The sequence below is a fragment of the Plasmodium inui genome (genome assembly GCF_000524495.1).
Source record: "Plasmodium inui San Antonio 1 unplaced genomic scaffold supercont1.5, whole genome shotgun sequence".
Lineage (NCBI taxonomy): Eukaryota > Apicomplexa > Aconoidasida > Haemosporida > Plasmodiidae > Plasmodium > Plasmodium inui.
This window is the reverse complement of record NW_008481839.1, coordinates 262793-276860: the sequence shown is the minus strand read 5'-3', so window position 1 is coordinate 276860 and position 14068 is coordinate 262793. Positions and strand designations below refer to the sequence as shown.

Below are 14068 nucleotides of genomic sequence, written 5' to 3'. Positions count from 1 at the left end.
TTTTCCTCACCTACTCAATTTTTGGGAAGGCCAATTAAATCGCGTATGGGCTATGACCCCGGACAAGGCGCACAATCGAGCTGCGTCTGTCCCTTTGGTTGGAAAAGCTACAAAGACGAATTTAACCTCCTTGTGATGCCTTCGCTGACGAACTTTTTAAAGGACAGAGGGCAAAAGGTATTGAAAATTTGTTCAATGTTTTCAAACGCCGTTTTTTTGGCGCAACTTCCTCGATGTATATGCTCATTCAATACTTCGAAATGGTGACCATCAAATTGGATGACCAGTTTTAGCGTTTTCTTGGTGACCATATTTTTGGACTCCTCATTTTCTTCACTCATATTTATATCTATGCAAAATGTGTTTTCATTTATGTAGCAAAATTTATCGTAAAACTGCTTATATTCCTCTTGGATAATTTTCACTTCGTCGTTATTCATCATTGGGTCTGTCGTGACGGTTTACATGACATCCTTTGCGGTGATGATTAAATCCCTCGGAGCTGGGAGAGGGGGATGAAATGTAACTTTGAATGGGTGTATGCTGTCCTCGGGGCAGGATCCACTCGTGCAGTTTCCGCTCTATTTTGTCCTTTATCTTTAGAGAATCCCTTGAGTTAATAAATTGGCCGTTTTTTTTACCCGTTCCATGCGCGTCCGTAGGGATTAGCTTCTGCTCGAACGAAAACCTACATGGAAAAAATGGGAGACGCTGAAATGGAAATAGTGCGATAAGGCGAAAGAAAACACAAAAAAAAAAAAGAAAGAAACCTCCTTAATGGCACTCCAAAATTAATGTGCATCCCTGTGTTTTTCCCCCCCACAACCACACACAACCCCCTGTTGCTGCTTACCTCTGCATCGAGAAATGTATTAATAGGTAGTACCTTGTGGAGGTATACATATGCAGTGACAACCCTGCCGCATAGCTCCTGCTGGTTCTACCTTAACGATGGACAAGTGGATGCAGGGAATGCATATCAAGTGTTTTAAACCCTGTTCTGATTACTCCTTTTTATTATGGTGAAAATTTCAAATTATAGAAGTGTCGCTCAACGTTGCATAGGAGAACAATGCGGAAGTGAGCCACTTTTTCTCGTGCTTGCCCCATTTGCACTCTCTCGTTGTCATTGCGAATAACCCATTACATGTCACTTGATCCTTTATTTTCTTTTTTTTTTTTTCGGGGAATCGAAGGTTATTTCCATTTTAGGGGGTTTCGCCCAACATTTGGAAGGAGTCACTGCAATGCGCGCGTGATTAGGTAATAGGTAGGCGCGCAAATTAGCGCATACATGTGCGTGAGAATACGTTCCAGTCCGCACAAAGTTGAGCGTCGAATTTACTTCTGAGTTCCTTTCTCACCAACAAAATCCCAACGCGGGTTCAGACTCCTGCGTGCCAAGTGTCATTTGACCTTATTATGATGTTCTCCCGATAGATGATGATCCGTTGGTCCCTTTTGTATGCGAGCGTGCCACGTCTGCGCGGACATGCTTGGGTGAGAGGTTCCTTGGTACGACAACTGCCGTTTTAGAAATCTGCGTCCAGAATGAGGGAAGCTGCGCATGGTGGTGAGTGCGAAAAAAGGGGAAGTGCCGTGATACATGGCAATGAACGAAGCAACGAGGGTGTAAGCAGGACGATGCCCCTTGATCTGGCTCGCTACCACGGGGAAGAAGGCGACTGTGGAGAAGAACGGGGACACCTTAGAAGGACTTTTGTGTACATGGAACGGACAGATGAGCCACCCGATGGGTGCATAAAGCTCATATTAAATTTTAAAAAACTAAAGTTAAGAAGCGAACAAGATTTTGCCCAAATGGTACGTCAAAAACGTCCAACCATATTGGATGCCCTAAAAAAGGCAGAGGCGGGAATAGGAGCAGCTACCATTAGCAACATAGGGATACCTTCCCGAAAGAACAAAAACGTTCAATCAGGAAAATGTGATAACCAGGAAGAGGCAAAAAATTTAATTGTGTGGGAATTGGATCTATCCTGCAATTACTTTATACACCTCTCCATTGACAACCTTCTGTGTGTTCTTATCCAGAATGAAATAATTAGCGAGGGGAGTGTTTTAAAGGTGAACAATTTAAAAACAATAAACATACGAAAAAATCTTTTAATTCTTTTTCCCTACTGGTTGAAATACAAATTGGAGAATCTGCTTCATTTGTGTTTATCGCATAATGAGATTTGCGAACTGCCGCCCATGGATGGTGCGCCTACGCCTGCTGAAATGGAGACACGTCCAGCATGCGCAATTAACGTGGAGAGAGATCCTCTCTTCGTAGCCGAGACGAAGGGAGAATACCCTGGTGAAGAAGGGGCACTGAATTGGCAAGCACCAAATTTGACTCACCTTTATTTACAAAACAACAAAATTACGTCTCTCCATTTTGTTAAGTACTTACTCAATGGGCACAAAAATATTTCCTACATAAATATCAGTTTTAATAGAATAAAGTCGTTAAGTGACTTCCCCTTTTTGGCAAATTTGAAGCAATTCGATTTATCCTTTAACATGCAATTGTCATGCCTGCGTGGTGGCGAAGAAGTTGAGCGCAAAAGGGTGAATAATCTTCTCAGTGTGTATGATCACGAAGGCGAAGGTGAACAGAACGGCCACGCGAGAAGCAATTTTTTTAACATCCCCTTACGTGGCGATAAAAAGTCGAGTCATCACAACCTTTTTGTTACGTTAAAGTATTTTTTCCCCAATTTGGAAAGCATTAATTTGAAACACACACCATTGCTTAGCATTTAGCAGCGTAATGGCGCGGGACGTTTAAAGGAAAAAGAAAAAAAATGCGATCCAGTCTGTTATTCTTACTATGAATTCCTGTCGTGTGGCGCACATATATGCATGCACATATACGTATACGAATGTGTAGTCATGGATGAAACACCCTGATCGGTGTGCACTGTAAGACAAGCTTCGCTACTCAGTTTTATCCCCCTGTTGCTGCGAATGAGTCCTATTCGAAACAAACGAAGAATTTTTTTTTTCCATAACATGAAGGGCAACTTATTCGTTTTGCCGAATGGGCGTTGCGTCGTAACTCTAAACGGGCAGTCATTCTGCTATGTGACAATGTTTAAGCGTCACCAATTTGAATATACCTCTTAAAATGGTATGATTCTGTCGTGTGTGTTAATACATACACCGGCACGAATGAACATGTCGAGATGGGTTTGTAGTAACCTCCCCTTTATTTTAACGAAGGGCATAAAAAATGATAACAAAAAAAAAAAAAGAGAGAGAGAAAAAAAAAAGAAAAAGGCGAACTGGATACACGGCAGGACGGGAATACAAAAAAAAAAAGACTATGGCATATGCCATTACAACCACGCTATATTTTGTGTCCTTGATGATGGAAAAAGTCCACAATTTTTATTAACCCGTTCGTATAGTACATACCATGTGCTTAATGAATCGTCACATGCAGAAACGGCTGTACTTTTCATAAGCAGGGGAACTGTAGAACTCCCCTTGGTGAATTTTATGTGGATATACCTTACATTGGGGCAACGTAACTCGTCGTCCTAATCGCTTCTTCCCTATATCCCGCGACAAATTACTTAAGCAGAGTTGGCAAGATGGGTACATAAATGTGGTGTATCCATTGGGGCAGTCGCACGTAGTTATACACCGCCATGGCACTACGCAGAACGACATGAATGTACGACTTCCACTACGCAAAAAGTGCACATTTGTACCAGTGGTACTTTTGCTCTATCTGAAACACGCGCGGTAATGGCGAGGATGAAGTTCAAAGATTGTTAATTGATGCCTTACTCATTCTTAAAAACGGTGCAGATAAATGTGGGGCCTCTTCTTACACGTGGGGGTTGCCCATAATGGCGATTTAATCATTACCGCAGGGGGATACAAAAGGGGGGCCAAAATGCGGCAAAATGAAACGCAAGGCCACTTGCACAAACGCGGTAAGGTCATCGTGCATATATATACATATATATACTTATCTGTATGTACCTATTTGTGGCGTGCCCGGAAAAGCCCCATTAATCGCAAACAGAAAAAAAGCCACACTCTCCCATGTCGCGCGGGGGTTAAAATAGAAAAATTGCATGCACGCGAAAAGTGTTACAGGTCTGCTTTGTTTTCACGTGTCAATTAAAACGGGGTCACATTATTTATATGTTCTATTTTTCCAATCGGAACATGTGGGCGCAATAAAACGTGCCCAAAGCGCATGTGCTGTACGTTGTGCGCAACATACGCGACCGACAGGTGGTATTACGGAGGTGCGCCCTTGGTACAAGTAACAAAAAAAAAAAAATTTTTAAACGACCAGCCGTGCTATTCAAATGTTATATATAAGGGCACGATAACTATTATTGCACTGGGATTGCTATTAGCGTTCCCCCTTCGCGTTGGCAATGGGCATAATTTTTTTATGATCTCGGCTATGCAACTTGGCATCCAATCCGAAGAAGCGTTTAAGACAGCGACACCGGGCGTGCAGTGCATTTTCTCAAAATTGTTAATCGGTCGGTCAGGTGAAGTGGCCAAAAGCACGCGCGGCTTTTTAAACGTACATGAGGCTATTAATATGTGCTGTGGGTAGAGCGGGGTTGCCTGGATCCGAAATTGCCGTCTATTGCTACGTTTGGTCGATATGCCAAACATCGGCGCGATTTCGCTTACGTGGCAGCAACAGCAGCAGTTTTGACACCTTACTACAAACGTTTAATTCGTACTGCTTAAAATTTGGGCCATAATTTTGCAAAAGGAAGGAAAGGGGTAGTTACGGCCGTTGCCATTTTGCGCGCAAGTTAATGTCCTTTTTTTTGTTTTTGCGCACTTATAAATGTAACATGCAGCGCGGATATGTTTTGCAACCGGTTTGCGAAAATATGCTCTGAATAAGTGTTTGTTCGCCATGAGAAGAGCGTTTTCTCGATTTTACGAGGTGGCGTCTCGCGCAGTTATATATACATATATTATATACATTATATATGTACTATATATTTAGGTTTACTATACATATGTTTCTTTTTTGTTTTTTTTTTGTGGCTCAATTTTTTCCGACAGAACAACTTGTGCGTCACGCAATTTTTGCCATTCACGCGATGCAGGATGTTAAGCACATGCGCAGTGAAGCAGTGCACATATTGCAGGTGAAGAACACTCGCCTATGGCGCGTTTTTTTACTTCGAATGGGCTCATATAGGCAGCCCCACATAGGCATAAATTTACATATATATTTATTATTTATATGTATAGAATATAAATATAAAGTATATACGTGCGACGTATAGGGCCGCGCCTGTAATATTCATACAACCTGCTAAAAGGCGTATATAATAATCATGAAGAGCACGCTTCTGTACAAATAGGACGTATGTATTGGGAGCGTATACATGGAACTAGGGCTACAAGATCGGTTTTGCTCTTCCGTTTTTTCGCGGCATTTTTTTCTCCCTATAGGCGCATAACAAGAGCTATATATATAATACTATTACATTACATTGCGCATATATATATATATATGCAAATTTTTATATCCACAAAGGGCGCGAGAAAAAGGCACTTAAAATTGAAACTCTCATATATATGTATACATATGCAATCGCGTAGAGGCAGCTTCTTTTTTTAAGAGGAGAAGAATCGATTTGAACTTTATCTACGCATATTGTATATATGAACCATAGGCGACGTGAAAGTACAAACAATTTGTACAATATTCTATACGTATGAGCAATTCTGCCATTTATGCAGTGAGGACGTCTCGGCCGATCCATTAATTTATAGGATAGATGATGTATTTTTTTTTTTTTTTATACCCCTACTTTTTACGCCATTAATTTAATTGGAACAATTCTTGAAATCTGAATTTAGGCCAAATTCAGCGAAGAAAAAAAATAAACCATTTTCTGATATATATTAATATTATATGTATGTATAATTATAATACTTCGTTACACTTGCATATATATTTTGGCGCCCCCTATACGTGAATGTACATATATATATGTAAAGAACGAGCCCTTAATGATTATAAATTATATATAGCAAAAAAATATGTCATGTTTTTTACGGCAGTTTTTGTGAAACTTTTTATAAACCATATATATAATGACATTGCAAAAAAAAAAAAATAAAACGGCAGTAATAGCAAAGATAAAAACAAAAATATCAACAAAAGCAAAAATAAAAAGAAAAACAGAAACAAAAGCAAAAACAAAACAAAAATAAAGAAAAATAAAAAGAGCAAAAACGTAAAAACCCAAAAAAGCATAGAAGCAAAGAGAAGCTAATGCAAAAAGTTAAAATGATATAAAACGCCCAAAAGATTAAAAGAAGATTACAGAAAATTTTTGCTTATAAGAAAAAAAAAAGTCCTCCCCTCACCCCAAAAAAAGTAGTACTTTAAAACTTAAACCTGTTATTACAAAATAGCATGTTTTATTTTATTTTTTTTTTTATTGTAATATTTTTTAAATCTTTAAAAAGAAGTTATTCATGTCAACCCATGTTTATATAATTTTACGTAAACTGTTTATTCTTTTTTATCGTATATATATATATGTACATTGATATATTAATATAAAACTGCGTCGCCCTCCCCCCCCCATCTCATATGGGCCTTTGCTAATATACCTCAGTACGTAAATATATATACTTATATGTGCCCATATATACCTATATTAGGCGCTTACGTATACGTATATATAAGAGTACCACGTTATATATAGTGAAATTTCCCCATACTTTTTTTTTTGAGACCTTTTTTTCTATTTGGAATGCCTATTCGCACATCCTCCCCCCTTGCGCCACGCCTGCTTGTTTCTATATACAAACATATTTCTTATATGTATTTATGCCTTTTCATTTTCGTACAATTTGACCCCTGCATGTTTATACCTGCAATTAACCCATCCAAACAGAAATATATAATGTTTATCTTGCATTAAATGTTTCTTTAATAATTTTTAATAGTTACTTTTTTGTGTTGAAGGATATATATTCCTTTCAAATTAAATTCACGTGCACTGTTAAGGTGTATGTGCTGTACGGATTGTATATATTCGTACGAACATGCACTTGTACGGACGCACTTGTGCGCATGAATCTCACTGTATATACACGGCCTGTCTCGAGAAGGAAGGAATATACGTGAGCTTGTGCCATGCATGTGTGTATATGTCTAGATAGATAATACCTACATATATATATATATGTGCACATGTATAATGCTACCTTTAGTGCTTTTTTTTTATTAGTTTTTTTTTCCCCAACGGTATGGCAACACGCCCCTTTTTATTTTTATGTATATTAAATTTTATTTCTGCTCTCCCCGTGCATATGTGCCCGCACGTGGGAACGGCTGTAGTAGCGGTTAAGCGACAGAAGGCACGAGAGAAATTTTCACGTAGTTCCCTGGAGCACGTATTGTGATTGCATGCGCATGTGCCATGTATGTTTGTGTATAATATATGCAACATACGGGAGAATTCGCTCATCACAATCGCGCTTCCCCCCCACACACACAACCTGTGTGTTTAACGAAAGCAGCTTGTTTTTAGCCAATCGTATAACTAAAGTTTACGCATGTTTATATGCTAGCGGCTTTACGAGGTCGAGCCTCAGAAGAAGAGCGTGCACATGTGTAAATGCATATATATATGTGTGTATATATATATAGGTATAGCACACTTTTACCCCTTGACTACCCGCCTAGACTTATCTTGCATACCTTCACACTCGCATAAGTGTGCATAGGCTTTATTTTCTTCCAGCTTACGCGTATGTATGAGGCCACTTTAGGTTTCGCTCACCCCCCTTTGCGATCTTCTATTCCAGCCAATTACAAGCCCTACTTTTTTTTAATTTTTTATCATTACGTTTTACGAAGAAATTTTTACGCTCACCCTCTTACACTTGTTTTATTTTTTCACGTTTTCACTTTTTCAGTTTTCACTTTTTTACTTTTAACTTTTTCACTTTTCTACTTTTTCACTTTTCTACTTTTTCACTTTTCTACTTTTTCACTTGTCTCTTCTCACTTTTTATTTTTTCACGTGTCAGAATTGTTATACTCGCGTATTATACATTCTTTGCTACTTGGTGTCCCCACTCACAACCTGCCATTTCATAGCACATCCGAAGTGTGTGTACATATGAATGAGGATATGCACATGTGTATGCAAGAAAAGAACGCCTGCCTTCCTCTGCATTTTTTCTGACTCCGTGCACATTTTTTTTTTTTACAACCGCGCGAGGCTCATATACTAATTTCCTGAAAGGCGCGACAGTACCTTTCCCCCCAGCCTATAAGGACACCGCGCGTACACACCTTTTAAGGTGGAAATTCCCATCACCATTCGTAAATTTCATGAAAGTGCCATGTTCTATGTTTTCTGTAAGTACGAACAGGGAAATATACATCTAGAGAGAGATTGCTTTTTCTATTCGATGTTTAAGCCTATTTTTTTCGATTTGCATTGAAGCGGAGACTTTATTTTTTAATTTTAGCGATATTATTTTTTTAACTTTTTCGAAATTCTTTTTTTTAAAATATACGAAATATTTCTTTAATTTTACGGAGCTTTTTCTTTTTTTTTTAAACCTTCCTTTTGATCGTTCGTTTATGCATTTATTTATTTTTATATTTTTTCTTTTTTTATTTTTTCCTTATTTTTTTTGAAGTATAATTGCTTGCAATCTCTTCATTTTTAACACGCCGTGGGTTGCCGCTGTTTCTATGAGTTTATTCACGTCTTTCGGCGAGGCGCCTGCATTTACTATATTGTTCACTGCGCGGATTCATGTTGTGTGAGAAAGAGCGTGCATGTGTAGAGGTATGTAACGATGTATATTGAGGCACATTGACATATATCGACGCATATTGTGAACGTATATTGATATGTATCGCCATATATAGCACCATACATGCGAATGGCAAAGCAGTGTGTCCTCCTAATATATGAAGCCATATGTTACATGCGTATTCGCCCGTGCATGTAAACCATAGGCACACGCATGTAGATGCTCATATATGCAGACATGCACGATTGTATATGTCACATCTGGGCACGTTTAAAACGCATTGCATATATAGATATATACACTGTAATATTTCGAGAAATATTTTTTTTCACACGATAAAGTAGTAACAGTTATTACATGTAATCGTAATTAAAATTGAATTTTTTTAATTTCGTCCTTTTCTTGCAATTTATGCGTTTCTGTATTTTTTTTAAATATCTTTATGTAGAACATTTCACGCAGTCATATCTACACGCGAGTCGAATGCACGCGCCAAGTTCATGTCGACGTATCGCCATTACGTTCCCCATCCGTGAGCCACTTAATGTTTAACATAGTGATATTTTTCTCATTGCATTTTTGAGATAGTGTTTTTAAAATTGCCTTTTTAAAATTGCATTTTTAAAATTGCATTTTTGAGATAGCGTCTTTAAAATTGCGTTTTTAAAATTGCCTTTTTAAAATTGCATTTTTAAAATTGCATTTTTGAGATAGCGTCTTTAAAATTGCGTTTTTAAAATTGCCTTTTTAAAATTGCATTTTTAAAATTGCATTTTTGAGATAGCGTCTTTAAAATTGCGTTTTTAAAATTGCCTTTTTAAAATTGCATTTTTAAAATTGCATTTTTGAGATAGCGTCTTTAAAATTGCGTTTTTAAAATTGCCTTTTTAAAATTGCATTTTTAAAATTGCATTTTTGAGATAGCGTCTTTAAAATTGCGTTTTTAAAATTGCCTTTTTAAAATTGCATTTTTAAAATTGCATTTTTGAGATAGCGTCTTTAAAATTGCGTTTTTAAAATTGCCTTTTTAAAATTGCATTTTTAAAATTGCATTTTTGAGATAGCGTCTTTAAAATTGCGTTTTTAAAATTGCCTTTTTAAAATTGCATTTTTAAAATTGCATTTTTGAGATAGCGTCTTTAAAATTGCGTTTTTAAAATTGCCTTTTTAAAATTGCATTTTTAAAATTGCATTTTTGAGATAGCGTCTTTAAAATTGCGTTTTTAAAATTGCCTTTTTAAAATTGCATTTTTAAAATTGCATTTTTGAGATAGCGTCTTTAAAATTGCGTTTTTAAAATTGCCTTTTTAAAATTGCATTTTTAAAATTGCATTTTTGAGATAGCGTCTTTAAAATTGCGTTTTTAAAATTGCCTTTTTAAAATTGCATTTTTAAAATTGCATTTTTGAGATAGCGTCTTTAAAATTGCGTTTTTAAAATTGCCTTTTTAAAATTGCATTTTTAAAATTGCATTTTTGAGATAGCGTCTTTAAAATTGCGTTTTTAAAATTGCCTTTTTAAAATTGCATTTTTAAAATTGCATTTTTGAGATAGCGTCTTTAAAATTGCGTTTTTAAAATTGCCTTTTTAAAATTGCATTTTTAAAATTGCATTTTTGAGATAGCGTCTTTAAAATTGCGTTTTTAAAATTGCCTTTTTAAAATTGCATTTTTAAAATTGCATTTTTGAGATAGCGTCTTTAAAATTGCGTTTTTAAAATTGCCTTTTTAAAATTGCATTTTTAAAATTGCATTTTTGAGATAGCGTCTTTAAAATTGCGTTTTTAAAATTGCCTTTTTAAAATTGCATTTTTAAAATTGCATTTTTGAGATAGCGTCTTTAAAATTGCGTTTTTAAAATTGCCTTTTTAAAATTGCATTTTTAAAATTGCATTTTTGAGATAGCGTCTTTAAAATTGCGTTTTTAAAATTGCCTTTTTAAAATTGCATTTTTAAAATTGCATTTTTGAGATAGCGTCTTTAAAATTGCGTTTTTAAAATTGCCTTTTTAAAATTGCATTTTTAAAATTGCATTTTTGAGATAGCGTCTTTAAAATTGCGTTTTTAAAATTGCCTTTTTAAAATTGCATTTTTAAAATTGCATTTTTGAGATAGCGTCTTTAAAATTGCGTTTTTAAAATTGCCTTTTTAAAATTGCATTTTTAAAATTGCATTTTTGAGATAGCGTCTTTAAAATTGCGTTTTTAAAATTGCCTTTTTAAAATTGCATTTTTAAAATTGCATTTTTGAGATAGCGTCTTTAAAATTGCGTTTTTAAAATTGCCTTTTTAAAATTGCATTTTTAAAATTGCATTTTTGAGATAGCGTCTTTAAAATTGCGTTTTTAAAATTGCCTTTTTAAAATTGCATTTTTAAAATTGCATTTTTGAGATAGCGTCTTTAAAATTGCGTTTTTAAAATTGCCTTTTTAAAATTGCATTTTTAAAATTGCATTTTTGAGATAGCGTCTTTAAAATTGCGTTTTTAAAATTGCCTTTTTAAAATTGCATTTTTAAAATTGCATTTTTGAGATAGCGTCTTTAAAATTGCGTTTTTAAAATTGCCTTTTTAAAATTGCATTTTTAAAATTGCATTTTTGAGATAGCGTCTTTAAAATTGCGTTTTTAAAATTGCCTTTTTAAAATTGCATTTTTAAAATTGCATTTTTGAGATAGCGTCTTTAAAATTGCGTTTTTAAAATTGCCTTTTTAAAATTGCATTTTTAAAATTGCATTTTTGAGATAGCGTCTTTAAAATTGCGTTTTTAAAATTGCCTTTTTAAAATTGCATTTTTAAAATTGCATTTTTGAGATAGCGTCTTTAAAATTGCGTTTTTAAAATTGCCTTTTTAAAATTGCATTTTTAAAATTGCATTTTTGAGATAGCGTCTTTAAAATTGCGTTTTTAAAATTGCCTTTTTAAAATTGCATTTTTAAAATTGCATTTTTGAGATAGCGTCTTTAAAATTGCGTTTTTAAAATTGCCTTTTTAAAATTGCATTTTTAAAATTGCATTTTTGAGATAGCGTCTTTAAAATTGCGTTTTTAAAATTGCCTTTTTAAAATTGCATTTTTAAAATTGCATTTTTGAGATAGCGTCTTTAAAATTGCGTTTTTAAAATTGCCTTTTTAAAATTGCATTTTTAAAATTGCATTTTTGAGATAGCGTCTTTAAAATTGCGTTTTTAAAATTGCCTTTTTAAAATTGCATTTTTAAAATTGCATTTTTGAGATAGCGTCTTTAAAATTGCGTTTTTAAAATTGCCTTTTTAAAATTGCATTTTTAAAATTGCATTTTTGAGATAGCGTCTTTAAAATTGCGTTTTTAAAATTGCCTTTTTAAAATTGCATTTTTAAAATTGCATTTTTGAGATAGCGTCTTTAAAATTGCGTTTTTAAAATTGCCTTTTTAAAATTGCATTTTTAAAATTGCATTTTTGAGATAGCGTCTTTAAAATTGCGTTTTTAAAATTGCCTTTTTAAAATTGCATTTTTAAAATTGCATTTTTGAGATAGCGTCTTTAAAATTGCGTTTTTAAAATTGCCTTTTTAAAATTGCATTTTTAAAATTGCATTTTTGAGATAGCGTCTTTAAAATTGCGTTTTTAAAATTGCCTTTTTAAAATTGCATTTTTAAAATTGCATTTTTGAGATAGCGTCTTTAAAATTGCGTTTTTAAAATTGCCTTTTTAAAATTGCATTTTTAAAATTGCATTTTTGAGATAGCGTCTTTAAAATTGCGTTTTTAAAATTGCCTTTTTAAAATTGCATTTTTAAAATTGCATTTTTGAGATAGCGTCTTTAAAATTGCGTTTTTAAAATTGCCTTTTTAAAATTGCATTTTTAAAATTGCATTTTTGAGATAGCGTCTTTAAAATTGCGTTTTTAAAATTGCCTTTTTAAAATTGCATTTTTAAAATTGCATTTTTGAGATAGCGTCTTTAAAATTGCGTTTTTAAAATTGCCTTTTTAAAATTGCATTTTTAAAATTGCATTTTTGAGATAGCGTCTTTAAAATTGCGTTTTTAAAATTGCCTTTTTAAAATTGCATTTTTAAAATTGCATTTTTGAGATAGCGTCTTTAAAATTGCGTTTTTAAAATTGCCTTTTTAAAATTGCATTTTTAAAATTGCATTTTTGAGATAGCGTCTTTAAAATTGCGTTTTTAAAATTGCCTTTTTAAAATTGCATTTTTAAAATTGCATTTTTGAGATAGCGTCTTTAAAATTGCGTTTTTAAAATTGCCTTTTTAAAATTGCATTTTTAAAATTGCATTTTTGAGATAGCGTCTTTAAAATTGCGTTTTTAAAATTGCCTTTTTAAAATTGCATTTTTAAAATTGCATTTTTGAGATAGCGTCTTTAAAATTGCGTTTTTAAAATTGCCTTTTTAAAATTGCATTTTTAAAATTGCATTTTTGAGATAGCGTCTTTAAAATTGCGTTTTTAAAATTGCCTTTTTAAAATTGCATTTTTAAAATTGCATTTTTGAGATAGCGTCTTTAAAATTGCGTTTTTAAAATTGCCTTTTTAAAATTGCATTTTTAAAATTGCATTTTTGAGATAGCGTCTTTAAAATTGCGTTTTTAAAATTGCCTTTTTAAAATTGCATTTTTAAAATTGCATTTTTGAGATAGCGTCTTTAAAATTGCGTTTTTAAAATTGCCTTTTTAAAATTGCATTTTTAAAATTGCATTTTTGAGATAGCGTCTTTAAAATTGCGTTTTTAAAATTGCCTTTTTAAAATTGCATTTTTAAAATTGCATTTTTGAGATAGCGTCTTTAAAATTGCGTTTTTAAAATTGCCTTTTTAAAATTGCATTTTTAAAATTGCATTTTTGAGATAGCGTCTTTAAAATTGCGTTTTTAAAATTGCCTTTTTAAAATTGCATTTTTAAAATTGCATTTTTGAGATAGCGTCTTTAAAATTGCGTTTTTAAAATTGCCTTTTTAAAATTGCATTTTTAAAATTGCATTTTTGAGATAGCGTCTTTAAAATTGCGTTTTTAAAATTGCCTTTTTAAAATTGCATTTTTAAAATTGCATTTTTGAGATAGCGTCTTTAAAATTGCGTTTTTAAAATTGCCTTTTTAAAATTGCATTTTTAAAATTGCATTTTTGAGATAGCGTCTTTAAAATTGCGTTTTTAAAATTGCCTTTTTAAAATTGCATTTTTAAAATTGCATTTTTGAGATAGCGTCTTTAAAATTGCGTTTTTAAAATTGCCTTTTTAAAATTGCATTTTTAAAATTGCATTTTTGAGATAGCG

The 14068-nt window shown here is 33.3% G+C and overlaps 2 protein-coding genes across 2 annotated transcripts; one reads left to right on the top strand and one right to left on the bottom strand.

The window, feature by feature from the left end:
• Positions 1 to 107: 107 nt before the first annotated feature.
• Positions 108 to 443, bottom strand: C922_01504 (hypothetical protein; the record flags this gene model as incomplete). The annotated part of the gene is made up of 1 exon (XM_008817107.1): positions 108 to 443. One exon carries the CDS (start codon positions 441 to 443, stop codon positions 108 to 110), a length of 336 nt encoding a protein of 111 aa, XP_008815329.1.
• A 1108-nt stretch (positions 444 to 1551) lies between these two features.
• Positions 1552 to 2772, top strand: C922_01503 (hypothetical protein; the record flags this gene model as incomplete). Its single annotated transcript, XM_008817106.1, has 1 exon — positions 1552 to 2772. One exon carries the CDS (start codon positions 1552 to 1554, stop codon positions 2770 to 2772), a length of 1221 nt encoding a protein of 406 aa, XP_008815328.1.
• Positions 2773 to 14068: the final 11296 nt, after the last annotated feature.